The 27,772-nt window shown below is 49.4% G+C and overlaps 1 protein-coding gene across 1 annotated transcript; it reads left to right on the top strand.

The window, feature by feature from the left end:
- The first annotated feature begins 143 nt into the window (after positions 1-143).
- On the top strand, positions 144-27,772 carry LOC139256766 (uncharacterized). The gene is made up of 6 exons (XM_070874291.1): positions 144-179; positions 4,994-5,164; positions 8,013-8,144; positions 10,027-10,199; positions 15,884-16,138; positions 26,444-27,772. Exons 2-6 carry the CDS (start codon positions 5,128-5,130, stop codon positions 26,645-26,647), a joined length of 801 nt encoding a protein of 266 aa, XP_070730392.1. The 5' UTR covers positions 144-179; positions 4,994-5,127; the 3' UTR covers positions 26,648-27,772.

The following is a 27,772-nucleotide window of genomic DNA, read 5'->3' as shown; positions in this document are numbered from 1 at the left end:
CCGGGCGGGGAGCAGGCTGAAGACCCAGGCCGCCGGCAGCAGTCTACAGCGGGAGGTGCGCAACGCTGGGACCCGTTCCCGCAGAGAGGAGCGTCTCGTGGGGCTGTGCGAGATACACTTCGTACCGCTGGTGGTGGGACAGAAGGACGGGGGCAAAGAGCAGAGGCTCCGCTGTGTAGGTTGGTGACTTCCTTAATCCATCACCTTTAGCGCACACTCCCAGGGCAGGTAGAGCACGGGGTTAGATACAGAGTAAAGCTCCCTCTACACTGTCCCATCAAACACTCCCAGGGCAGGTAGAGCACGGGGTTAGATACAGAGTAAAGCTCCCTCTACACTGTCCCATCAAACACTCCCAGGGCAGGTACAGCACGGGGTTAGATACAGAGTAAAGCTCCCTCTACACTGTCCCATCAAACACTCCCAGGGCAGGTACAGGGGGTTAGATACAGAGTAAAGCTCCCTCTACACTGTCCCATCAAACACTCCCAGGCCAGGTACAGGGGGTTAGATACAGAGTAAAGCTCCCTCTACACTGTCCCATCAAACACTCCCAGGGCAGGTACAGCATGGGGTTAGATACAGAGTAAAGCTCCCTCTACACTGTCCCATCAAACACTCCCAGGGCAGGTACAGGGGGTTAGATACAGAGTAAAGCTCCCTCTACACTGTCCCATCAAACACTCCCAGGCCAGGTACAGGGGGTTAGATACAGAGTAAAGCTCCCTCTACACTGTCCCATCAAACACTCCCAGGACAGGTACAGCACGGGGTTAGATACAGAGTAAAGCTCGCTCTACACTGTCCCATCAAACACTCCCAGGGCAGGTAGAGCACGGGGTTAGATACAGAGTAAAGCTCCCTCTACACTGTCCCATCAAACACTCCCAGGGCAGGTAGAGCACGGGGTTAGATACAGAGTAAAGCTCCCTCTACACTGTCCCATCAAACACTCCCAGGGCAGGTACAGTGGGTTAGATACAGAGTAAAGCTCCCTCTACACTGTCCCATCAAACACTCCCAGGGCAGGTACAGGGGGTTAGATACAGAGTAAAGCTCCCTCTACACTGTCCCATCAAACACTCCCAGGGCAGGTACAGGGGGTTAGATACAGAGTAAAGCTCCCTCTACACTGTCCCATCAAACACTCCCAGGGCAGGTACAGCATGGGGTTAGATACAGAGTAAAGCTCCCTCTACACTGTCCCATCAAACACTCCCAGGGCAGGTACAGCACGGGGTTAGATACAGAGTAAAGCTCCCTCTACACTGTCCCATCAAACACTCCCAGGGCAGGTACAGCATGGGGTTAGATACAGAGTAAAGCTCCCTCTACACTGTCCCATCAAACACTCCCAGGGCAGGTACAGCACGGGGTTAGATACAGAGTAAAGCTCCCTCTACACTGTCCCATCAAACACTCCCAGGGCAGGTAGAGCACGGGGTTAGATACAGAGTAAAGCTCCCTCTACACTGTCCCATCAAACACTCCCAGGCCAGGTACAGGGGGTTAGATACAGAGTAAAGCTCCCTCTACACTGTCCCATCAAACACTCCCAGGCCAGGTACAGGGGGTTAGATACAGAGTAAAGCTCCCTCTACACTGTCCCATCAAACACTCCCAGGGCAGGTACAGCACGGGGTTAGATACAGAGTAAAGCTCGCTCTACACTGTCCCATCAAACACTCCCAGGGCAGGTACAGCACGGGTTAGATACAGAGTAAAGCTCCCTCTACACTGTCCCATCAAACACTCCCAGGGCAGGTACAGCACGGGGTTAGATACAGAGTAAAGCTCCCTCTACACTGTCCCATCAAACACTCCCAGGGCAGGTACAGCACGGGATTAGATACAGAGTAAAGCTCCCTCTACACTGTCCCATCAAACACTCCCAGGGCAGGTACAGCACGGGTTAGATACAGAGTAAAGCTCCCTCTACACTGTCCCATCAAACACTCCCAGGGCAGGTACAGCACGGGTTAGATACAGAGTAAAACTCCCTCTACACTGTCCCATCAAACACTCCCAGGGCAGGTACAGGGGGTTAGATACAGAGTAAAACTCCCTATGCACTGTCCCATCAAACACTCCCAGGGCAGGTACAGGGGGTTAGATACAGAGTAAAGCTCCCTCTACACTGTCCCATCAAACACTCCCAGGGCAGGTAGAGCACGGGGTTAGATACAGAGTAAAACTCCCTCTACACTGTCCTATCAAACACTCCCAGGGCAGGTAGAGCACGGGGTTAGATACAGAGTAAAGCTCCCTCTACACTGCCCCATCAAACACTCCCAGGGCAGATACAGCACGGGGTTAGATACAGAGTAAAGCTCCCTCTACACTGTCCCATCAAACACTCCCAGGGCAGGTACAGGGGGTTAGATACAGAGTAAAGCTCCCTCTACACTGTCCCATCAAACACTCCCAGGGCAGGTACAGGGGGTTAGATACAGAGTAAAGCTCCCTCTACACTGTCCCATCAAACACTTCCAGGGCAGGTACAGCACGGGTTAGATACAGAGTAAAGCTCCCTCTATACTGTCCCATCAAACACTCCCAGGGCAGGTACAGGGGGTTAGATACAGAGTAAAGCTCCCTCTACACTGCCCCATCAAACACTCCCAGGGCAGGTACAGCACGGGTTAGATACAGAGTAAAGCTCCCTCTACACTGTCCCATCAAACACTCCCAGGGCAGGTACAGCTTGGGGTTAGATACAGAGTAAAGCTCCCTCTACACTGCCCCATCAAACACTCCCAGGGCAGATACAGCACGGGGTTAGATACAGAGTAAAGCTCCCTCTACACTGTCCCATCAAACACTCCCAGGGCAGGTACAGCATGGGTTAGATACAGAGTAAAGCTCCTCTACACTGTCCAATCAAACACTGCCAGGGCAGATATAGCACGGGGTTAGATACAGAGTAAAGCTCCCTCTACACTGTCCCATCAAACACTCCCAGGGCAGGTACAGCACGGGGTTAGATACAGAGTAAAGCTCGCTCTACACTGTCCCATCAAACACTCCCAGGGCAGGTACAGCACGGGTTAGATACAGAGTAAAGCTTCCTTTACACTGTCCCATCAAACATTCCCAGGGCAGGTACAGCACGGGGTTAGATACAGAGTAAAGCTCCCTCTACACTGTCCCATCAAACACTCCCATCTCTCTCGTACACTAACTCTCCCAACGTGGTACTTCATTGTACTTTTGATGAACACTTTGCCTCTAATTATTCCTCAGTAGATTACTCCAAACATTTCTCCCCCTTTAGGGTAAATCAGACAAATACAGGATCTTGGAGCAGGTCGTCCACCAGTTGGGAGGTGATGGTATGATCCCCATGATTGAATTGACGAATGGAAAATCATTGGAGGATTCCACAATTCCCTGAGTTGCCCTCCAAACAGTTGAGGGTGTGCCCTGTGAATGAGCCCTTGTGAAACATTCCCATTTGACTCATTTCCTTTCACCCTGGTTCCTTGCTTAACTTCGAAGTAATAATCGGGATTCACCTGATCTATCCCATCGAAGACAAAAGCAAAATACTGCGGAGGCTGGAACCTGGGAATACAACCAGAAAACGCTGGAAATCTCAGCGGGTCAGGCAGCATCTGTGGAGAGGAAGTAGCATTAGTTAACGCTTTGGGTCGCTGACCCTTCGTCAGAACTGGAGAGTGTTCGGAAAGAACGGATTCTTAACCAGCACTGAAAGGGGGAGGGGAGGAAAGAACCAAGGGGAAGGTCTGTGATAGGGTGGAAGGCAGGAGAGATTAGAGAGACAGAAGGGACGATGGCCCAAATTCAAATGGTAATGGCAGGTACACCACGGGTTAGATGGTCTTCCCCTCCCCCTTTCAGTGCTGGTTAAGAATCCGTTCTTTCCGAACACTCTCCAGTTCTGTCGAAGGGTCAGCGACCCGAAACATTAACTCTGCTTCCTCTCCACGGATGCTGCCTGACCCGCTGAGATTTCCAGCATGTTCTGTTTTTATCCCATTGAATGTTTTACAGCCATTGACACATCCTTTTTATGAACCAAGTTTGGCAAAGGAAGAATGAGGGTAATCAAAGTCACCGGATGGAATCGGGTGGAACAGCCTGCCCAATATTGGCCTCAACAGAGAGGGGGTGTAACAAAGATCTACGCTTGTCTGTATAAGTTCATTGAGCCTCTCTGGATGAGCAGATCATTTGAACTGCATGGTTTTTTTTATTTTCTCGCCGGTTTTCAGAAGACCCCGGCGAAGATTGATCCCTGGGATGAGGGGGCTGTCCTGTGAGGTAGGATTGAGTAGAATGGGTCCATATTCTCTGGAAGTTAGAGGAATGAGGTGTGATCTCATTGAAACATACAACGTTCTTAGAGGGCTTGACAGGATACATGCTGAGAGGATGTTTCCCCCGGGCTGGAGGGTCTAGAACGAGGGGTCACAGTCTCAGAATACGAAGTCGGCCATTTGAGACAGAGATGAGGAGAAATTTCTTCACTCAGAGGGTGGTGAATCTTTGCAATTCTCTACCCCGGAGGGCTGTGGAGGCTCAGTCGTTCACTATATTCAAGACAGAGATCGATAGATTTTTGGATATTAAGGGAATTAAGGGATTTGGGGTTAGTGCAGGAAAGTGGAGTTGAGGTAGGAGATCAGCCATGATCTCACTGAATGGCGGAGCAGGCTCGAGGGGCCGAATGGCCTACTCCTGTTCCTAATTTGTATGTAAAATCGGGCGGGATGTAAAACCAGTGTTCCACCCGATTCCGTCAGTTTCCCGATGGGCGACTTCGGTTAAAATTGCCCTTTAATATTTCAGGGGAGACAGACTTTGAGCCTCCATTCCCAAGTTTCAGTGTGGGATTAAATCTCAGCCACAGCTTTGAAGTCAGGTCAAGGATTTAAATGCCTTAAGGGACTTTCTCCCATTCCCACTCCGTCAGACTTGATCATGGTTTGAAGGAATCGCCCCGAAGTAACGTTTTGTTTTCTTGCTCCAGAGCAGACGGGTTTTGCGGCATGTCCACGGCCTCTCACCATCACCAGCCCCAACCCTGCCGTCGCCAACTGTGAGTTAAATAAAAACACACGCCGGTGTCATCGGCAGCAGCTATCGTCACGGAAATCCTGCCGCATGTACCAGACATGTGACCACGGAGTGCTGCTATCTGGTGAGATGTGTGTGGGTGTGTGTGTAAGCGAGGGAGTGAGTGAAGGAGGGAGGGAGTGAGAGAGAGAGTGAGAGAGGGAAAGAGTGAGTGAGTGAGGGTGAGGGAGTGAGAGTGATGGAGTGAGAGAGGGAGCGAGGGTGAATGAGTGAGGGAGGGAGCGTGAGTGAGGGAGTGAGTGAGTAAGAGTGAGGAAGTGAGAGAGTGAGGGAGTGAGAGAGAGTGAGGGAGGGAAAGAGTGAGTGAGGGAGTGAGAGAGAGTGAGAGAGATTGAGGGAGTGAGGGAGAGTGAGGGAGGGAGGTAGGGAAAGACTGAGAAGGGAGAGCGGGAGATAGTCAGCTATGATCTTATTGAATGGCGGAGCAGGCTCGAGCGGCCTAGTCTTACTCCTATATCTTATGAGTGAAAAGGGAGCAGAGGGAGAGAGGAGCGGAGTGGGGGAGAGAGAGGGGAATAGAGAGAGAGAGTGGGAGAGAGTAAGAGGGAGAAAGAGAGTGAGAAGGGAGAAAGAAAACACAGGGAGTGAGCGAGATGAGAGAGAGAGTGAGGACGGGGTGAGGGGACAGAGAGGGAGAGGGAAATAGGGGGAGCGGGTGATAGAGAGCAGGAGAGTGAGAGAGAGGGAGGGATGGAGAGAGAGAAGGGGAGAAAGAGTGAGAGAGAGGCGAAGGGAGAGGTTACATAGAGAGGAAGAAAGAGAATGAGAGCGGGAGAGAGAGGGATGGGGCGAGAGGTGATCGGGAAATCATGTTTGACAAATCTTTTCTTTATTCATTCCGGGATGAGGGAATCGCTGGCAGGGCGAACATTTATTGCCCATCCCTAATTGCCCTTGAAAACTCTGATGGAGTTTTTTGAAGATATAACTAGTAGGATGGATAAGGGGGAACCAGTGGATGTGGTGTATTTGGACTTTCAAAAAGCATTCGATAAGGTGCCACACAAGAGATTATTATACAAAATTAGGACTCATGGGATTAGGTGTAATATATTAGTGTGGATTGAGCATTGGTTAATGGACAGAGAGTAGGAATAAACGGGACTTTTTCGGATTGGCAGGCTGTAACTAGCGGGGTACTGCAAGGATCAGTGTTTGGGCCTCAGCTAGTTACACTCTATATTAATGGCTTAGATGAAGGGACTGAGTGTAACGTATCCAAGTTTGCTGATGATACAAAATTAGGTGAGAAAGTAAGCTGTGAGGAGAATGCAAAGGGTCTGCAGAGGGATATAGACAGGTTGACTGAGTGGGCAAGAACATGGCAAATGGAATACAATGTGGGGAAGTGTGAAGTTACCCACTTTGGTAGGAAAAAACAAAGAGCAGGATATTATTTGAATGGCGAGAGACTGGGACCTGGGTGTCCTTGTACATGAATCACAGAAAGTTAACATGCAGGTACAACAAGCAATTAGGAAAGCAAATGGTATGTTAGCTTTTGTTATAAAGAGATTAGAGTATAAGAATAAAGAAGACTTACTGCAATTATACAGGGCACTGGTGAGGCCACACCTGGAGTACTGTGTACAATTCTGGTCTCCTTACCGAAGGAAAGATATACTTGCCTTCCATCATAGGCAGTCCCTCGAAATCGAGGAAGACTTGCTTCCACTCTAAAAGTGAGTTCTCAGGTGGCTGAACTGTCCAATACGAGAACCACAGTCCCTGTCACAGGTGGGACAGACAGTCGTTGAGGGAAGGGGAGGGTGGGACAGGTTTGCCGCACGCTCCTTCCGCTGCCTGCGCTTGGTTTCTGCATGCTCTCGGCGACGAGACTCGAGGTGCTCAGTGCCCTCCCGGATGCACTTTCTCTACTTAGAGCGGTCTTTGGCCAGGGACTCCCAGGTGTCAGTGGAGATGTGCCTTAGAGGGAGTGCAACAAAGGTTCACTAGACTGGTTCCTGGGATGAGGGGATTGCCCCCGAATGAGGAGAGATTGAGTAGACCAGGCCTATTTTCCCTACAGTTTAGAAGAATGAGAGGTGATCTAGTTGAAACACATAATGTTCTTAAGGGCTTGACAGGGTTAATGCTGAGAAAATGTTTTCCCCTGGGGAGTCTAGAACCAGGAGTCACAGTCTCAGGATAAGGGGTAGGCCATTTAGGACTGAGATGAAGAGAAATTTCTTCACTCAAAGGATTGTGAATCTTTGGAATCCTCTACCCCAGAGGGCTGTGGATGTTCAGTCGTTGAGTATATTCAAGACAGAGGATGATACATTTTTGGGAACTAAGGGATATGTGGATAGTGGAGTTGAGGTAGAAGATCAGCCATGGTCTTACTGAATGGCGGAGCAGGCTCGAGGGGCCGAATGGCCGACTCCTGCTCCTATTTCTTGTGTTCTTATGATAAAGGGAGGGAGTGAGACAGGGAGAGAGGGGAGCCAAAGAGCTAGAGAGGGAGGGAAAGTGGGATGGAGAGAGGGGAACAGCAATGTGATAATTCCCCCAAATCTGTTTTTGAGTGATGTTGGTTGAGGGATAAATATTGGCCAGGACACCGGGGAGAACTCACCTGCTCTTCTTCGAAATAGGTATGGGATCTTTTACATCCACCTGAGAAAGCAGAATGGGTTTCGGTTTAATGTCTCATCTGAAGGACAGCACCTCTGACAGTGCAGCACTCCCTCAGTACTGCACTGAGAGTGTCAGCCTGGATTTTGTGCACAGGTCTGTGGAGTGGGACTTGAACCCATGACCTTCTGACCCAGAGGCGAGAGTGCAACACACTGAGCCACGGCTAACACTCTGTGTCTAGGGCTCTCGGTGTGGGACAAGTGTTGCAGAAATGCGATTGGCTGTTGCCTACAAATATGTCTCCTTATTTCTCCTTTCTCATTGGATTTTAGGGGGTTGGAAGGAGCACCTCACATACCAGCGACACGTGTACAACGTGCTGCACTTCTACCGAATGTTGCGGAGAAACGGTTTCCGCACAGAGAACATCAAAACCTTCTTCGCAGGAGATGGACAGATCCCCGGTAAATACATGCATGCCGCGCTATATCGGCAAATATAACCCTTCCCGGTAAATACATGCATGCCGTGCTCTATATCGGCAAATATAACCCTTCCTAGTAAATACAGGCACACTGCGTTCTATCCCGGCAAAGATAACCCTTCCTGGTAAATACAGGCATACCGCGTTCTATCCCGGCAAATATAACCCTTCCCGGTAAATACAGGCACACTGCGCTCTATCCCGGCAAATATAACCCTTCCCGGTAAATACAGGCACACTGCACTCTATCCCGGCAAATATAACCCTTCCCGGTAAATACAGGCACACTGCGCTCTATCCAGGCAAATATAACCCTTCCCAGTAAATACAGGCACACTGCGCTCTATCCCGGCAAATATAACCATTCCCGGTAAATCCAGACACGCCATGCTCTATATCGGCAAATATAGCCCTTTCTGGCAAATACAGGCACGCTACGATCTATACCGGCAAATATAACCCTTCCCGGTAAATACAGGCACACCGCACTCTATACCAGTAAATATAACCCTTCCCGGTAAATACAGGCACACCGCACTCTATACCAGTAAATATAACCCTTCCCGGTAAATACAGGCACACCACGCTCTATACCGGTAAATATAACCCTTCCCGGTAAATACAGGCACACCGCACTCTATACCAGTAAATATAACCCTTCCCGGTAAATACAGGCACACCACGCTCTATACCGGTAAATATAACCCTTCCCGGTAAATACAGGCACACCACGCTCTATACCGGTAAATATAACCAGTGGAGGTAAGTGGAAGCTGATTCAGCAGCAACTCTCGAAAGGAAATTGGATAAATATTTGAAGGAGAGAAAGGGAGAGCGAGTGAGAGAAATAGGGGAAGATAAATAGGAATGATACAGCGCCTTTCACGACCTCAGGACATTCCAAAGTGCGTTACCAGCCAATGAAGCGTAGTCTACACCTTTGAAGTGTAATCACTGTTGTAATGTAGGAAACGCGGCAGCCAATTTGCACACAGCAAGCTCCCACACACAGAATGTGGTGGCATGTTGGCCTTCATAGCGAGAGGATTTGAGTATAGGAGCAGGGAGGGCATACTGCAGTTGTACAGGGCCTTGGTGAGGCCACACCTGGAATATTGTGCACACTTTTGGTCTCCTAATCTGAGGAAGGACATTCTTGCTATTGAGGGAGTGCAGCGAAGGTTCATCAGACTGATTCCCGGGATGGCAGTGCTGACATATGAAGAAAGACTGGATCGATTAGGCTTATATTCACTGGAATTTAGAAGAATGAGAGGGGATCTCATAGAAACATATGAAATTCTGACAGGATTGGACAGGTTAGATGCAGGAAGAATGTTCCCGATGTTGGGGAAGTCCAGAACCAGGGGTCACAGTCTAAGGATAAGGGGTAGGCCATTTAGGACCGAGATGAGGAGAAACTTCTTCACTCAGAGAATTGTGAACCTGTGGAATTCTGATTAGCCATGATATTGAATGGCGGTGCAGGCTCGAAGGGCCGAATGGCCTACTCCTGCACCTATTTTCTATGTTTCTCTACCACAGAAAGTTGTTGAGGCCAGTTTGTTCGATATATTCAAAAGGGAGTTAGATGTGGCCCTTACGGCTAAAGGGATCAAGGGGTATAGAGAGAAAGCAGGAAAGGGGTACTGAGGTGAATGATCAGCCATGATCTTATTGAATGGTGGTGCAGGCTCGAAGGGCCGAATGGCCTGCTCCTGCACCTATTTTCTATGTTTCTAAATGAACACACAGTCAGGTTTTGGTGGTGTTGGTTGAGGGGCAAATATTGGATACTTTCATCGTTTGACACACAGGGGGATCCGGGGTCTTGATACTTTCATTGTTTTCATTCCTTCCAGTGGACGAGGAGACTGAGGACATCTACCCAGCCACGGAGAAAGTGATGATCCGCAGTCACATCTCCTACATCTGCCGTGCCGTCAACTGCGCCGATTCTCTGGTCCTGTACCTCAACAGCCCCACAAGAAATGACGGGGCCATGCTCCTCTGGGACGTCAATAACAACGGAATTGTAGGTATTTAACTCAACCCTGAGATCCTAACTCCTCGGAGTGTCACTCTGCTAGTTCCTCGCAACGTCACTGTAGGTTCGAGTCCCACTCCAGGCACTTGAGCACAAAATCCAGCCGGGGACAGTACAGAAGGTGCCTTCTTTTGGATGAGACCAAGGCCCTGTCTGTCGTCATGTAGTTCCCCCAATGTTCCCCATAATTTTTTTTGGGGTGCGCAGCTCCTTTAAGTGGCACCGCAGCCCATTGCAAAAGCCAGTCCCGGCTGGAGAAACACCACCAACGATGTCTCCGCAAGATCCTACAAGTCCCCTGGGAGGACAGACGCACCAACATTAGCGTCCTCGACCAGGCCAACATCCCCAGCATCAAAGCACTGACCACACTCGACCAGCTCCGCTGGGCAGGCCACATTGTCCGCATGCCCGACACGAGACTCCCAAAGCAAGCGCTCTACTCGGAACTCCTACACGGCAAACGAGCCCCAGGTGGGCAGAGGAAACGTTTCAAGGACACCCTCAAAGCCTCCCTGATAAAGTGCAACATCCCCACCAACACCTGGGAGTCCCTGGCCAAAGACCGCCCTAAGTGGAGGAAGAGCATCCAGGAGGGTGCTGAGCACCTCGAGTCTCGTCGCCGAGAGCATGCAGAAACCAAGTGCAGGCAACAGAAAGAGCGTGCGGCAAACCAGTCCCACTCTCCCTTACCCTCAAAGACTATCTGTCCCACCTGTGACAGCGACTGTGGTTCTCGTATTGAACTGTTCAGCCAACTAAGGACTCATTTTTAGAAACATAGAAAATAGGTGCAGGAGTAGGCTATTCGGCCCTTCGAGCCTGCATCCCCATTCAATAGGATCATAGCTGATCATTCCCTCAGTACCCTTTCCTGCTTTCTCTCCATACCCTTTGATCCCTTTAGCCATAAGGGCCATATCTAACTCTCTCTTGAATATATCCAATGAACTGGCATCAACAACTCTCTGCAGTAGAGAATTCTACAAGTTAACAACTCTCTGAGTGAAGAAGTTTCTCCACATCTCAGTCCTAACTGACTTACCCCTTATCCTTAGACTGTGTCCTCTGGTTCTGGACTTCCCCAACATCAGGAACAGTCTTCCTGCATCTAACCTGTCCAGTCCCATTAGAATTTTATATGTTTCTATGAGATCCCCTCTCATCCTTCTAAACTCCAGTGAATACAGGCCCAGTCAATCCAGTCTCTCCTCATATGTCAGTCCTGCCATCCCGGGAATCAGTCTGGTGAACCTTCGCTGCACTCCCTCAATAGCAAGAATGTCCTTCCTCAGATTAAGAGACCAAAACTGAACACAATATTCCAGGTAAGGCCTCACTAAGGCCCTGTACAACTGCAGTAAGACCTCCCTGCTCCTATACTCAAATCCCCTAGCTATGAAGGCCAACATACCATTTGCCTTCTTCACTACCTGCTGTACCTGCATGCCAACTTTTAATGACTGATGTACCATGACACCCAGGTCTCGTTGCACCTCCCCTTTTCCTAATCTGCCGCCATTCAGATAATATTCTGCTTTTGTGTTTTTGCCATCAAGGTGGATAACCTCATATTTATCCACATGATACTGCATTTGCCCACTCACCTAACCTGTCCGAGTCACCCTGCACCTCCTCACAGCTCACACCGCCACCCAGCTTAGTGTCATCTGCAAACTTGGAGATATAACACTCAATTCCCTTATCTAAATCATTAATGTATATTGTAAATAGCTGGGGTCCCAGCACTGAGCCCTGCGGCACTCCACTAGTCACTGCCTGCCATTCTGGAAAGGACCCGTTTATCCCGACTCTCTGCTTCCTGTCTGCCAACCAGTTCTCTATCCACATCAGTACATTACCCCCAATACCACGTGCTTTAATTTTGCACATCATAGTGGAAGCAAGTCTTCCTCGATTCTGAGGGACTGCCTACAATGATGATGATGATGATGCATGGAACTGGCAGAGAGCTACGTGGCCATGCCATCTTATAGGGAATGTTGGACGTAACTATCGGGGGACGGTAGCATAAAGGTTACTCTGGACTCGTAATCCAGAGCCCTGGACTAATGCTCCGGGGACATGAGTTTAAATCCCACCACAGCAGCTGGGGAATTTAAATTCAGGAATTAAAATCAGGAATCAAGGGATATGGAGATCGGGCGGGAAAGTGGACTTAAGATCGATGTTCAGCCATGATCTTATTGAATGGCGGAGCAGGCATGAGGGGCCGTAGAGCCTTTTCCTGCTCCTAAGTCTTTTCTTCTTAAAAGCTTGTATCAGCAGTGGTGACCAGTAGGGAAGGAAATCTGCCGTCCTTACCCGGTCTGGGCCGATATGCGACTCCGGACCCACAGCGATGTGGTTGACTCCTAACTGCCATATAAAATGGCCCAGCGAGCCACTCAGTTGTCACAACCTCAGTTGACATTGCTATCTTTGGCAATTAGGGATGGGCAATAAATGCTGTCCAATAACGCCCATATTCTGGAAATTAATTTAAAAAAAATGTTGGCACTATTTCTAGAAGAGCAGGGGAGTTCTCCCCAGTGTACTGGCCAATATTTATCCCTCAACCAACATAAGAAATAGGAGCAGGAGTAGGCCATACGGCCCCTCGAGCCTGCTCCGCCATTTAATACGATCATGGCTGATCCGATCATGGACTCAGCTCCACTTCCCCGCCCGCTCTCCATAACCCCTTATCCCCTTATCGGTTAAGAAACTGTCTATCTCTGTCTTAAATTTATTCAATGTCCCAGCTTCCACAGCTCTCTGGGGCAGCGAATTCCACAGATTTACAACCCTCAGAGAAGAAATTTCTCCTCATCTCAGTTTTAAATGGACGGCCCCTTATTCTAAGATCGTGCCCCCTAGTTCTAGTCTCCCCCATCAGTGGAAACATCCTCTCTGCATCCACCTTGTCAAACCCCCTCATAATCTTATACGTTTCGATTAGATCACCTCTCATTCTTCTGAATTCCAATGAGTAGAGACCCAACCTACTCAACCTTTCCTCATAATTCAACCCCCTCATCTCCGGAATCAACCGAGTGAACCTTCTCTGAACTGCCTCCAAAGCGAGTATATCACTAAAAAACAGATTATCTGGTCGTTATCACATTGCTGTTTGTGGGACTTTGCCGTGCGTAAATAAGCTGCCGCCGTTTCATACCTTACAACAGTGACTACACTCCAAAAGTTCTTCATTGGCTGGGCTCCACTGTATCCAGCTACTGGGTCCCCTCAAAACTTGTCTCCGGTACAGGGAGAGCTCACATTGATGCCCGCAGTCTCACTTTGGCTGGCTGAAAGAAAAGACTATCATTCATATAGCATCTTTCACGATCACCCGACGTCTCAAAGCACTTTACAGCCAATGAAGTACTTTTGGAGTGTAGTCACTGTTGCAATGTAGGAAACGCAGCAGCCAAATTGTGCACAGCAAGCTCCCACACACAGCAATGTGACAATGACCCAGATATTAGAATAAGGGGCCGCCCATTTAAAACTGAGATGAGGAGAAATTTCTTCTCTCAGAGGGTTGTGGATCTGTGGAATTTGCTGCCTCAGAGAGCTGTGGAAGCTGGGACATTGAATAAATTTAAGGCAGAGATAGACAGTTTCTTAAACAATAAGGGGATAAAGGGTTATGGGGAGCGGGCGGGAAAGTGGACCTGAGTCCATAATCAGATCAGCCATGATCGTATTAAATGGCAGAGCGGGCTCGAGGGGCCGTATGGCCGACTCCTGCTCCTATTTCTTAAGTTCTTATAAATCTGTTTTAGTGATATTGATTGAGGGATAAATATTGGCCCCAGGACACCGGGGAGAACTCCCCTTCTCTTCTTCGAAAGAGTGCCAGGGGATCTTTATTGTCCACCTGAGAGAGCAGACGTCTCCTCCGAAATACGGCACCTCCGACAGTGCAGCACTCCCTCCGTACTGCACTGGTGTGTCAGCCTAGACTTTTGTGCTCAAGTCCCTGGGAGATAACATCATTCCTTCTCTCAGCCTCCATTATCCAGCCCGTGCCCCCCCGAGGTATTCACTTCCAGGTAATGAAAAGGTTTATTTTTTAAAAAGGCAGCCTGTGCTGAGGGCCACCAACAGCAGTGGGAGTATGAAAGGACCTTTGTTTCGTGTTTATTTGTCAATCTGTGTGCGGCGTAGAGGAAGCTGAATGGTGACCCATCTAATGCACCTTTTCAGGGGCAGGATTAGGTGGATCACAAAAGCGAGTGGATACAAGGGTTGAGTTCCGATGAGATTGGACAAGCAACACTTTCATCTCATCTTAATTCCTGTTTTTTTTTGTCTCAGTGTCTAATCCAGGGAACAGAGGGAAGCTTGGGTCAATTCATTACAGTCTGGCAATCAGCTCTCATTTTTTTTCTTAATTCCTTCAGATAACTAGCATCCCCAGAATTTAATTTCTCGGTAATCTCTCCCTCACTAATTCATTGTCGTTTGGGCAGGTGCGTTTAAAGGATATTGATTTTCGGGCAGGGATGGCTTTACTTTACAAAGCGCCGAGCAAACTCATTTGTGCCCGGACAGTCAATGTTTTAATTAATCACCGATGACCTTTCGGAAGGGTTTATACTGTATTTTGGTCTCCATGTATTGATGACACATCTTATCCATCGTCCAATTGTAAGGCTTGAGGTGATCTTGCCTCAGTGTGCCTTTGGAAAAGAAAGATTTCACTCCCATTACTGCAGAACCTTGTACGACCCCAGCATGTTCCAAAGCACATCACGGCTAGTGACGTACTTCTTGACGTAAACTGTTGTAATGTGGGACCCCGACTACAGGAAAAGTTCATATCAGGATACGGTAACAGGGAACAGGGTTATCACAGGCAGTCCCTCTGAATCGAGGAAGACTTGCTTCCACTCTAAAAATGAGTCCTTAGGTGGCTGAACAGTCCAATACGGGAATTACAGTCTCCGTCACAGGTGGGACAGACAGTGGTTGAGGGAAGGGGAGGGTGGGACTGGTTTGCCGCACGCTCCTTCCGCTGCCTGCACTTGGTTTCTGCATGCTCGCGGCGACGAGACTCGAGGTGCTCAGCGCCCTCCTGGATGCACTTCCTCCACTTAGGGCGGTCTTTGGCCAGGGACTCCCAGGTGTCGGTGAGGATGTCGCACTTTATCAGGGAGGCTTTGAGGGTGTCCCTGTAACGTTTCCTCTGCCCACCTTTGGTTCGTTTGCCGTGAAGGAGTTCCGAGTAGAGCGCTTACTTTGGGAGTCTCGTGTCGGGCATGCGGACAATGTGGCCTGCCCAGCGGAGCTGATCGAGTGTGGTCAGTGCTTCGATGCTGGGGATGTTGGCCTGGTCGAGGACGCTAACGTTGGTGCGTCTGTCCTCCCAGGGGACTTGCAGGATCTTGCGGAGACATCGTTGGTGGTATTTCCCCAGCGACTTGAGGTGTCTACTGTACATGGTCCACGTCTCTGAGCCATACAGGAGGGCGGGTATCACTACAGCCCTGTAGACCATGAGCTCGGTGGCAGATTTGAGGGCCTGGTCTTCGAACACTCTTTTCCTCAGGTGGTCGAAGGCTGCACTGGAGGATATTGTACAGTCAAGTGGGGTTGCTCGTGCTGTGTGTTAATCTGGGTTTGAATGACAGAGTGATGGTGTTCTCGATTTACATTCCCAGGCTGACCAGAAGGAGAAGTACACCGTGGGAGAGTTTCTGATGGATCTGGAAGGGTGCAATGCGCGCAGGGTGTTAATATTCGTCGATCAAAGTTACTCTGGGTCACTGGCGAAGAAACTGCTGTCCTCCAAGAAACACCCAAACGTGGTCCTGATCAGCAACAGCAGGGGCTCCGAGTTCACCTGGGCCTCCAGCTTCACAGAGTTTTGGGCAGAGCTTCAACCCAATCAGTGTCTCATCGATTACTTCTTCAAGGTCAGTTAAAGTTATTTAAGAACGTCATTCATTCATTGATAGGCAGTCCCTCGAAACGAGGATGACTTGCTTCCACGCCAAAAAAGGATGAGTTCACAGGTGTTTCAATGAAGGATCTAATATTCCAAAACTAAACCTTGAAGGGTGGAAGATGCCTGTGTGTGGATTGTTTTAACGTGGGGTGACCGTTGCACACCAGCCACCACACGGGGCTTGACAGAGCGAGGTCTTGGTCCAGTGGCAAGGGTTAACCAGGACGACTGGAGACCTGCTCTGCTGCACGGACCTAGCGCGCTCACATATCGCACAGTGTGGGCTGGGCCCGTGCTGCCCCTGGGCCCTCGCCTCTCCTGGGCCCTGATCACGTCCCTCTACAATCTCTCGCCGCTCCTGCTGTACCTGCCCACGCTCCAATCACCGACCTGGACCTTGGTGACGTCACTCCTCACTGCCGTCGCCCTCCTGCACCAGTTCGTGCTGCTCCCTGAAATAAGAACATACATAGTGCATAAAGCGGTGCCCCTCGACCTCTCCAGTCTCATGCTGATTGGCTGAGCGTTGTGTCTGATGGGACTGAGCTCTACAATAGGGCAGGTTCTGACGCTACAGTCCATCATGGGCTCAGTGCTAAAGTTACAAATGCGGGTCATTGTAAGTGGCAAGACTAAGCGTTATGTTGGAGATTCCTTTACAAACTGGTAGTGTAAGAGTTAAATGCTTCTTTTCCCATATGCATTGGATTTATGTGCTATTCCCTGCCTGTGAGTCTCCATTGCACAACATCCTACACTGCAGGGAACTGGGTGCTCTGCGCATCGTATAGTGCAGGAGACACAGCTCCGCTCCCCACACTGGGGAATATCCCCAGACTCGGGAATATCCCTCTTTCTCAATATAGTGAGGGAGAAAGTGGGGGATATTCCCCAGTATAGTCAGAGAGGGGGCTATGTTTTTTAATACATTCGAAGGTGCAGACGTCGCTGGCTAAGGCCACCTTCTTGAACCGCTGCAGTCCGTGTGGTGAAGGTGCTCCCACAGTGCTGTTAGGGAGGGAGTTCCAGGATTGTGACCCAGCGACGATGAAGGAACGGCCGATATATTTCCCAGTCAGGATGGTGTGTGACTGGGAGGGGAACGTGGAGGTGGTGGTGTTCCCATGGACCTGCTGCCCTTGTCCTTCTAGGTGGTAGAGGTGGTGGGTTTGGGAGGTGCTGCCGAAGAAGCCTTGGCGAGTTGCTGCAGAGCATCTTGTAGATGGTACACACTGCAGCCAGGGGGCGCCGGTGGTGGAGGGAGTGAATGTTGAAGGTGGTGGATGGGGGGCCAATCAAGTGGCTGCTTTGTCCTGGATGGTGTCGAGCTTCGAGTGTTGTTGGAGCTGCACTCATCCAGGCAAGTGGAGAGTGTTCCATCACACTCCTGACTTGTGTCTTGTAGATGGTGGAAAGGCTTTGGGGAGTCAGGAGGTGAGACACTCGCCGCAGAATACCCAGCCTCTGACCCGCTCTTGTTGTCTTGTTGTCACAGTATTTATGTGTCTGGTCCAGTTAAGTTTCTGGTCAATGGTGACCTCCAGGATGTTGATGGTGGAGGATTCGGCGATGGTAATGCCATTGAACATTAAGGGTCTGTGGTTAGACTCTCGCTTGTTGGAGATGGTCATTGCCTGGCACTTGTGTGGTGCAAATGTTACTTTTCACTTATCAGCCCAAGCCTGAATGTTATCCAGATCTTGCTGCATGCAGGCACGGACTGCTCCATTATCTGAGGAGTTGTGAATGGAACTGAACACTGTGCAATCATCAGCGAACATCCCCACTTCTGACCTTATGTTCATCATCATCATAGTCAGTCCCTCGAAATCAAGGAAGACTTGCTTCCACTTTAAAAGTGAGTTCTCAGGTAACTGTACAGTCCAATATGGGAATGACAGTCTCTGTCACAGGTGGGACAGACAGTGATTGTCGGAAGGGGTGGATGGGACAGGTTTGCCACACTCTCCTTCACTTGGTTTCTGCATGCTCTCGGTGACGAGACTCGAGGTGCTCAGTGCCCTCCTGGATGTTCTTCCTCCTCTTAGGGGGGGTCTTTGGTCAGGGATTCCCAGGTGATGGTGGGGATGTTGCACTTTATCAAGGAGGCTTTGAGGGAAGGTCATTGATGAAGCAAATGAAGATGGTTGGACCTAAGACACTGCCCTGAGGAACTCCTGCAGCGATGTCCTGGAGTTGGGATGATTGACTTCCAACAACCACAACCATCTTCCTTTGTGCCAGGTATGACTCCAGCCAGTGGAGAGTTTTTCCCCCTAACTTCAGTTTTACTAGGGCTCCTTGATGCCACACTCGGTCAAATGGTGCCTTGATGTCAAAGACAGTCACTCTCACCTCACCTCTGGAATTCAGCTCTTTTGTCCATAGAAACATAGAAAATAGGTGCAGGAGTAGGCCATTCGGCCCTTCGAGCCTGCACCACCATTCAATAAGATCATGGCTGATCATTCCCTCAGTACCCCTTTCCTGCTTTCTCTCCATACCTCTTGATCCCTTTAGACGTAAGGGCCATATCCAACTCCCTCTTGAATATATCTAACGAACTGGCATCAACAACTCTCTGCGGAAGATAATTCCACAGGTTAACAATTCTCTGAGTGAAGTAGTTTCTCCTCATCTCGGTCCTATCCTTAGACTCTGACCCCAGGTTCTAGACTCCCCCAACATCGGGAACATTCTTCCTGCATCTAACCTGTCCAGTCCCGTCAGAATTTTATGTTTCATAGAAACATAGAAAATAGGTGCAGGAGTAGGCCATTCGGCCCTTCTAACCTGCACCGCCATTCAATGAGTTCATGGCTGAACATGCAACTTCAGTATCCCATTCCTGCTTTCTCGCCACACCCCTTGATCCCCCGAGTAGTAAGGACTACATCTAACTCCTTTTTGAATATATTCAGTGAATTGGCCTCAACAACTTTCTGTGGTAGAGAATTCCACAGGTTCACCACTCTCTGGGTGAAGAAGTTTCTCCTCATCGCGGTCCTAAATGGCTTACCCCTTATCCTTAGACTGTGACCCCTGGTTCTGGACTTCCCCAACATTGGGAACATTCTTCCTGTATCTAACCTGTCTAAACCCGTCAGAATTTTAAATGTTTCTATGAGATCCCCTCTCATTCTTCTGAACTCCAGTGAATACAAGCCCAGTTGATCCAGTCTTTCTTGATATTTCAGTCCCGCAAATCCCGGGCATGAGTCTGAAGAACCTTCGCTGCACTCCCTCAATAGCAAGACCGTCCTTCCTGAGATTATTGATCTGTCAAGCATGATTCTATGAGATCCCCTCTCATTCTTCTAAACTCCAGTGAATACAGCCCCAGTCAATCCAGTTTCTCCTCATAAGTAAGTCCTGCCATCACAGGCATGAGTCTGGTGAACCTTTGCTGCACTCCCTCAATAGCAAGAATGTCCTTCCTGAGATTAGGAGACCAAAACTGAACACAATATTCCAGGTGAGGCCTCACCAAGGTCCTGTACAGCTGCAACAAGACCTCCCTGCTCCTATACTCAAATCCCCTAGCTATGAAGGCCAACATACCATTTGCCTTCTTCACCACCTGCTGCACCTGCATACAAACCTTCAATGGCTGATGTACCATGACACACAGGTCTCGTTGCACCTCCCCTTTTCCTATTCTGCCGCCATTCAGATAATATTCTGCCTTCATGTTTTTGCCACCACAGTGGATAACCTCACATTTATCCACATTATACTGCATCTGCCATTCATTTGTCCACTCACCTAACCTGTCCAAGTCACTCTGCAGCCTCTTAGCATCCTCCTCACAGCTCACACTGCCACCCAGCTTAGTGTCATCTGCAAACTTGGAGATATTACACTCAATTCCTTCCTCCAAATCATTGATGTATACTGTAAATAGCTGGAGCCCCAGCACTGAGCCCTGCGGCACCCCACTAGTCACTGCCTGCCATTCTGAAAAGGACCCGTTTATCCCGAATCTCTGCTTCCTGTCTGCCAACCAGTTCTCTATCCATGTCAGTACATTACCCCCAATACCATGTGCTTTAATTTTGCACAACAATCTCTTGTGTGGGACCTTGTCAAAAGCCTTTTGAAAGTCCAAATACACCACATCCACTGGTTCTCCCTTGTCCACTCTACTAGTTACATCCTCAAAAAATTCTAGAAGATTTGTCAAGCATGATTTCCCTTTCGTAAATCCATGCTGACTTGGACCGATCCTGTCACTGCTTTCCAAATACACTGCTATTTCATCTTTAATAATTGATTCCAACATTTTCCCCACTACTGATGTCAGGCTAACCAGTCTATAATTCCCAATTTTCCCTCTCCCTCCTTTTTTAAAAAGTGGTGTTACATTAGCTACCCTCCAATCCATAGGAACTGATCCAGAGTCGATAGGCTGTTGGAAAATGATCACCAATGCATCCACTATTTTTAAGGCCACTTCCTTAAGTATTCTGGGATGCAGACTATCAGGCCCTGGGGATTTATCAGCCTTCAATCCCATCAATTTCCCTAACACAATTTCTTGGCTAGTAAGGATTTCCTTCAGTTCCTCCTTCTCGCTAGACCCTCGGTCCCCTAGTATTTCCTGAACGTTATTTCTGTCTTCCTTAGTAAAGACACAACCAAAGTATTTGTTCAATTGGTCTGCCATTTCTTTGTTCCCCATTATAAATTCACCTGATTCTGACTGCAAGGGACCTACGTTTGTCTTCACTAATCTTTTTCTCTTGACATATCTATAGAAGCTTTTGCAGTCACTTTTTATGTTCCCAGCAAGCTTCCTCTCGTACTCTATTCCCCCCCTCCTAATTAAAACCTTTGTCCTCCTCTGCTGAATTCTAAATTTCTCCCAGTCCTCAGGTTTGCTGCATTTCCTGGCCAACTTATATGCCTCTTCCTTGGATTTAACACTATCCCTAATTTCCCTTGTCAGCCACGGTTGAGCCACCTTCCCCGTTTTATTTTTACTCCATGTTTGGACCAAGGCTGTAATGAGGTCTGGAGCTCAGTAGTTCTGGCAGAACCCAAACTGGGCATTGGTCAGCAGGTTACTGGTAAGTGCCGCTTGATAGCAATGCCAACGACATCTTCCATCACTTTGCTGATTATTGAGAGCAGACTGATGGGGCGGTAATTGGCCAGATTGGATTTGCCCTGGTTTTTGTGGACAGGACATATCTGGGCAGTTTTCCACATTGTCGGGTAGATGCCAGTGTTGTAGCTCAAAACTGTCACCGAGCTCATGGTCTACAGGGCTGTTGTAATATCCGCTCTCCAGTACAGCTCAGAAACATGGACCATGTGTAGTAGGCACCTCAAGTCGCTGGAGAAATACCACCAACGATGTCTCCGCAAGATCCTACAAATCCCCTGGGAGGACAGACGCACCAACGTTAGCGTCCTCGACCAGGCCAACATCCCCAGCATCGAAGCACTGACCACACTTGATCAGCTCCGCTGGGCAGGCCACATTGTCCACATGCCAGACACGGGACTCCCAAAGCAAGCACTCTACTCGGAACTCCTTCACGACAAATGAGCCAAAGGTGGGCAGAGGAAACGTTTCAAGGACATCCTCAAAGCCTCCCTGATAAAGTGCAACATCCCCACTGACACCTGGGAGTCCCTGGCCAAAGACTGCCCTAAGTGGAGGAAGTGCATCCGGGAGGGCGCTGAGCACCTCGAGTCTCGTCGCCGAGAGCATGCAGAAACCAAGCGCAGGCAGCGGAAGGAGCGTGCGACAAACCTGTCCCACCCACCCTTTCCTTCAACCACTGTCTGTCCCACCTGTGACAGGGACTGTGGTTCTCGTATTGGACTGTTCAGCCACCTAAAAACTCATGTTAAGAGTGGAAGCAAGTCATCCTCAATACCGAGGGACTCCCTATGATGATGATAATGAGCTGTATTGGAACAGCTCATCTCGAGGCACGGCTAGTTCTGGAGCACAAGTTTTCAGCACGACAGCCGGGATGTTGTCGGGGCCCATAGCCTTTGTTGTATCCAGTTCTTCATATCACATGGAGTGAATCGAATTGCCTGGACTGGCTTCTGTGGTGATGGGGACCTCAGGAGGAAGCCGATATGGATCATCTACTTGGCACTTTTGGCTGAAGGTGGGTGCAAACGCTTTGGCCTTGTTTTTTGCACTCACGTGCTGGGCCCCGCCATCATTGAGGATGAGGATATTCATGGAGCCTCCTCCTCCCGTTAGTTGTTTAATGGTCCACCACCATTCACGACTGGACGTGGCAGGACTGCAGAGCTTTGATCTGATCCGTTGATTGTGGGATCACTTAGCTCTGTCTATAGCATGCTGCTCCCGCTGTTTAGCATGCATGTAGTCCTGTGTTGCAGCTTCCCCAGGTTGGTACCTCATTTTTAGGTACGCCTGGTGCTGCTCCTGGCATGATCTTCTCCACTCCTCATTGAACCAGGGCTGGTCCCCTGGCTTGATGGTAATGGTAGAGTGAGGGATATACCGGGCCGTGAGGTTACATATTGTGGTGGAATACAATTCTGCTGCTGCTGATGGCCCACAGCGCCTCATGGATGCCCCATTTTGAGCTGCTAGATCTGTTCTGAATCTATCCCATTTAGCCACACAACACGATGGAGGGTGTCCTCAGTGTGAACACCGGACTTTGTCTCCACACTGACTGTGTGCTGGTCACTGCTACCGATGCTGTCATGGACAGATGCATCTGCGGCAGGTAGATTGATGAGGACGAGGTCAAGTAGGTTTTTCCCTTGTGTTGGTTCTCCCACCACCTGCTGCAGGCCCAGTCTGACAGCTTTGTCCTTCAGGACTCGGCCAGCTTGGTCAGTAGTGGTGCTGCCGAGACACTCTTGGTGATGGACATTGAAGTCCCCCACCCAGAGTACATTCTGTGCCCTTGCTACCCTCAGTGCTTCTTCCAAGTGATGTTCACCATGGAGGGAGTACTGATTGATCAGCTGAGGGAGGGCGGTAGGTGGTAATCAGCAGGAGGTTTCCTTGCCCAGGCTGGGCCTGAAACCATGAGACTTCATGGGGTCCGGAGTCAATGTTGAGGACTCCCAGGTGTGGTGTATGTAGCACACAAATCACTGACTCCACACGGTCTGGTGTAAGTCTAACTGCTGTGACCTTCGTCCTTTATTGTTCAGCTCCAGAGTGCCTCTCAGGTGTGGTGGTCAGCCTTATATAGCCCTTGTTACAGGTACTACCAGGGTTTCCCACCGCAGCGCCCTCTGTGGTGTGGCATAGTGCTTACGATACATTTAAGGTACCAGGACGATACACACATCATTACATAACACCAGGGCCACTCCCTCCCGACTGTACACCACTGAGCCGCCACCTCGGGTGGGTCTGTCCTGCCGGTGGGTGGGGCGGGACATACCCAGGGATGGTGATGGAGGAGTCTGGGACATTGCGTGAAAGGTATGATTCTGTGAGTATGACTGTGTCAGGCTGTTGCTTGACCAGTCTGTGGGACAGCTCTCCCAAGTTTGGCCCATGTTGGTGAGGAGGATGTTGCTGGGTCGACTGGGCTGGGCGTGCGGTTGTTGTGTCTGAAGCGGGTGGTCCGTCCGGCTTTATTCTTATTACTGTTTTCTGTCGCCTTCTTGGGAGAACAAAATGCTGATTGGCTGAGGGGCATCCGTGTTTTGTGACTGAGGTCAATCATTAGTGAATCCAACTGGGAGTGGACATCAAGGTAGAAGCAGTAACACAATCTTTCTTACTGTAAAGTTATGACGGTATGGAATGTTTGCACTGGGAAATGGGACATTTTTCCAGGTTAATTTTATCAGATATAGGAAGGTTAATTAAAGCCTCCTTAAAATCTCCCTCTTTGACTGTGCTTTCAGTACCCTCTCCTAATTGTCCTCATGGATCCCTGAACTTTGAAGCACATTGGGATTCTTTTGTTATATAGTTAAACAAACTATATAAATTGAAGTTCTTGGAATACTCCCTCGACTGTGCCTCAACAAGGTGCTTTTTTGCCTTTTATCCCACTAGCCATCCTGCCTTTCTCTGAGTAGTGGCAAATTAATAATAGGTTTAGGCTGAAGGCCTAAGCTCTAAACTGAGGTGGATAGATTTCTGTTGGGTAAGGGTATCAAGGGATCAACTGCAGGTGAATGGAGTTGAGGTGCAGGTCAGCCATGATCTAATTAAATGGTAGAGCAGACCTGAGGGGCTGAATGGCCTTCTCCTGTTCCTGTGTAACAGGCTCGAGGGGCTGAATGGCCTCCTCCTGTTCCTGTGTAACAGGCTCGAGGGGCTGAATGGCCTCCTCCTGTTCCTGTGTAACAGGCTCGAGAGGCTGAATGGCCTCCTCCTGTTCCTGTGTAACAGGCTCGAGGGGCTGAATGGCCTCCTTCTGTTCCTGTGTAACAGACTCGAGAGGCTGAATGGCCTCCTCCTGTTCCTGTGTAACAGGCTCGAGGAGCTGAATGGCCTCCTCCTGTTCCTGTATAACAGACTCGAGAGGCTGAATGGCCTCCTCCTGTTCCTGTGTAAAGGCTCGAGGGGCTGAATGGCCTCCTCCTGTTCCTGTGTAACAGGCTCGAGGGGCTGAATGGCCTCCTTCTGTTCCTGTGTAACAGGCTCGAGGGGCTGAATGGCCTCCTCCTGTTCCTGTGTAACAGGCTCAAGGGGCTGAATGGGCCTCCTCCTGTTCCTGTGTAACAGGCTCGAGGGGCTGAATGGCCTCCTTCTGTTCCTGTGTAACAGGCTCGAGGGGCTGAATGGCCTCCTCCTGTTCCTGTGTAACAGGCTCAAGGGGCTGAATGGGCCTCCTCCTGTTCCTGTGTAACAGGTTCGAGGGGCTGAATGGGTCTCCTCCTGTTCCTGTGTAACAGACTCGAGGAACTGAATGGCCTTCTCCTGTTCCTAGCTCAGTAGAAATGGGATTGAGACTTACCCTAACTCATTTCATGTGAAGCCTTATAGCCAGCACACAGAGGAGACTTTGATTGCATCGTTTGGGGCTGGACTCAAACATAAATCCCAGAGATGAAGACCAAAGTCTAATTCACTGTCCCAACCAATCTTTCCATCGCCACAATTCCTAACCAAAGAGGAATTCGAGCTTTGCTGAAAAAATGCTCCTTTCGGGCCTTGTGCTGTTGATTGGCTGATGTGAATTGTTAACCATGACTTCACCCCTCCCGATCTCTGTGACCTCCTTCAGCCTTTACAACCCTCCGAGATCTCTGCGTTCCTCCAACTCTGGCCTCTTGTGCATCCCCCACTTCCCTCGCCTCGCCATTAGTGGTGGTTCATTCAGCCGTCTTGGCCCTGAGCTCTGAAATTCCATCCCTAAACCTTTCCTCCTCTCTAACGCTCTCCTCCTTTGACATTAGGTCACCTGCCCTAATGTCTCCTACTTTGGCTCAGTGTCAATTTATGTCCGTGAAGCGGCTCTGGAAGTTTTTACTATGTTGAAGGCGCTATACCCTGGGGGGTTACTTGTGCATGAAACACAAAAGGTTAGTATGCAGGTACAGCAAGTGATCAGGAAGGCCAATGGTATCTTTATTGCAAAGGGGATAGAGTATAAAAGCAGGGAAGTCTTGCTTCAGCTTTCCAGGGTATTGGTGAGGCCACAACTGGAATACTGCGTGCAGTTTTGGTGTCCAAATTTACGAAAGGATATACTTGCTTTGGAGGCAGTTCAGAGAAGGTTCACGCGGTTGATTCCGGAGATGAGGGGGTTGACTTATGAGGAGAGGTTGAGGAGGTTGGGCCTCTACTCATTGGAATTCAGAAGATTTTGGAGAGGTGATTTTATCGAAACGTATAAGATTATGAGGGGGCTTGACAAGGTGGATGCAGAGAGGATGTTTCCACTGATGGGGGAGACTAGAACTAGAGGGCATGGTCTTAGAATAAGGGGCCGCCCATTTAAAACTGAGATGAGGAGGAATTTCTTGTCTCAGAGGGTTATGGATCTGTGAAATTCGCTGCGTCAGAGAGCTGTGGAAGCCGCGATATTGAAGAAATTGAAGACGGAGATAGACTGTTTCTTAACCGATAAGGGAATAAGGGGTTATGGGGAGCGGGCAGGGAAGTGGAGCTGAGTCCATGATCGGATCAGTCATGATTTTATTGAATGGCGGAGCAGGCTCGAGGGGCCGAATGGCCGACTCCTGCTCCTATTTCTTATGTTCTAATATAAATGCAAGTTGTTGTTGAGTTATTGGATGAAGTCCGGACGCTCTGAAATGTGTAACACGTTTTGATTTCTGTGTTTTGTCCCAGAACGTTGCGTGGGCAGCTCCCTCGACTCTTGGAATCGTCGAGTCCTCTCCCGGACTGCTCAACAGCACAATTTATGGAGGACCCTGCTACAACAACCCACCTCTGACCCCAGAAGAAGTGAAGCGGGAATACATGGGCTGCCAAAACCTCCCCACCGCAGTGTGGTACCAGACAATCCAGCGGAAAGAAGATCTTCCGCACTAACTGCTCCGGCCCGGTTTCTACATGAACTGTTCTCTAACTGGGACCGGAAACTCTACAAAGCACAGATTTAAACCCTAACCTCTACCTTGTGCAAGATTGTAATTTCATCAATGTTTTAACTTCTTCTGCTGGGAAGCGATTGTTCCAAGAGATCTAATTTCCTTTAAATGGATTGACCAGCACTAGGTCTAGCTGTACAGAATGGTGGATATTCTGGCCTCTTGTGCATCTACAATTTCCTTCACTTCACCATTGGCGGCTGTGTCTTCAGCTGCCTGGGCCCCAAGCTTGGAAACTGCCTCGCTAATCCTCTCCGCTTCTCCCTCCTTTAAGATGCTGCTCAAAGCCTACCTCTCTGACCAAGCTTTTGGTCACCTGTCCCAATGTCTCATTCTTTGGTTTTGTGTCAATCTGTTTTTTGGTAACGATCCTGTGAAGCGTCTTGGGATGTCTTACCATGTTAAAGACTTTGCAAGTTGTTAAAAGTACGTTCAACTTCAAAAAAGAGAAATCGCCACCATTTCCACCGATGGTCCTCGGGCAAGCGCAGCTCCCTGTGTTAGTTCTAATCCACGAGGTCCAAGTTGAATCTCAATGCCGTGCTAAGTTAGATGACTGCAGAAGTAGGGATGCTATGGTTAACCTCAGTGCCCCTTGGTGATGGAGGGCAAAGGTCAGGGGTCCCAATTGCTATCCAGCCCACCCTGCTGGAAAATGCGTGTGGGCATTGGCTGAGGTCAGGATAGGACTTAATTGTGATGTCCCCTGCCAGCACTCTCTGTCGAGGCTCACACTCAGGCCCGCCCACTCACTGCAAGAGTCGGGGAGAAAACTGAGCAACACTTAAATAAAAATCTTTTGGCCAGCTTAGTTTGTGACCTGGTCAGGGTACCTACAGGAAGAACTTGCATGTATGTCGCCTTTAATAGTATCAGGATGTCCCAAAGTGCTTCACAGTCAATGGCGTATTTTTGAAGTGTAGTCACTGTTGTAATATAGAGCTGAGCGACTCCAAAATTAACCTGGGCCGAGCGGGCCATAGCTGTCCTATTACACTCCCTCCTCTCCCAGTGCTCCGATCTGCTCACTGATACCCCTGCAGTTCCTGTGGGGGGACTGACCACT

This window comes from Pristiophorus japonicus, chromosome 3 (genome assembly GCF_044704955.1).
Source record: "Pristiophorus japonicus isolate sPriJap1 chromosome 3, sPriJap1.hap1, whole genome shotgun sequence".
Classification (NCBI taxonomy): Eukaryota; Metazoa; Chordata; class Chondrichthyes; family Pristiophoridae; genus Pristiophorus; species Pristiophorus japonicus.
The sequence above is the reverse complement of the archived record's forward strand: the minus strand, read 5'-3'. Positions and strand labels throughout refer to the sequence as shown.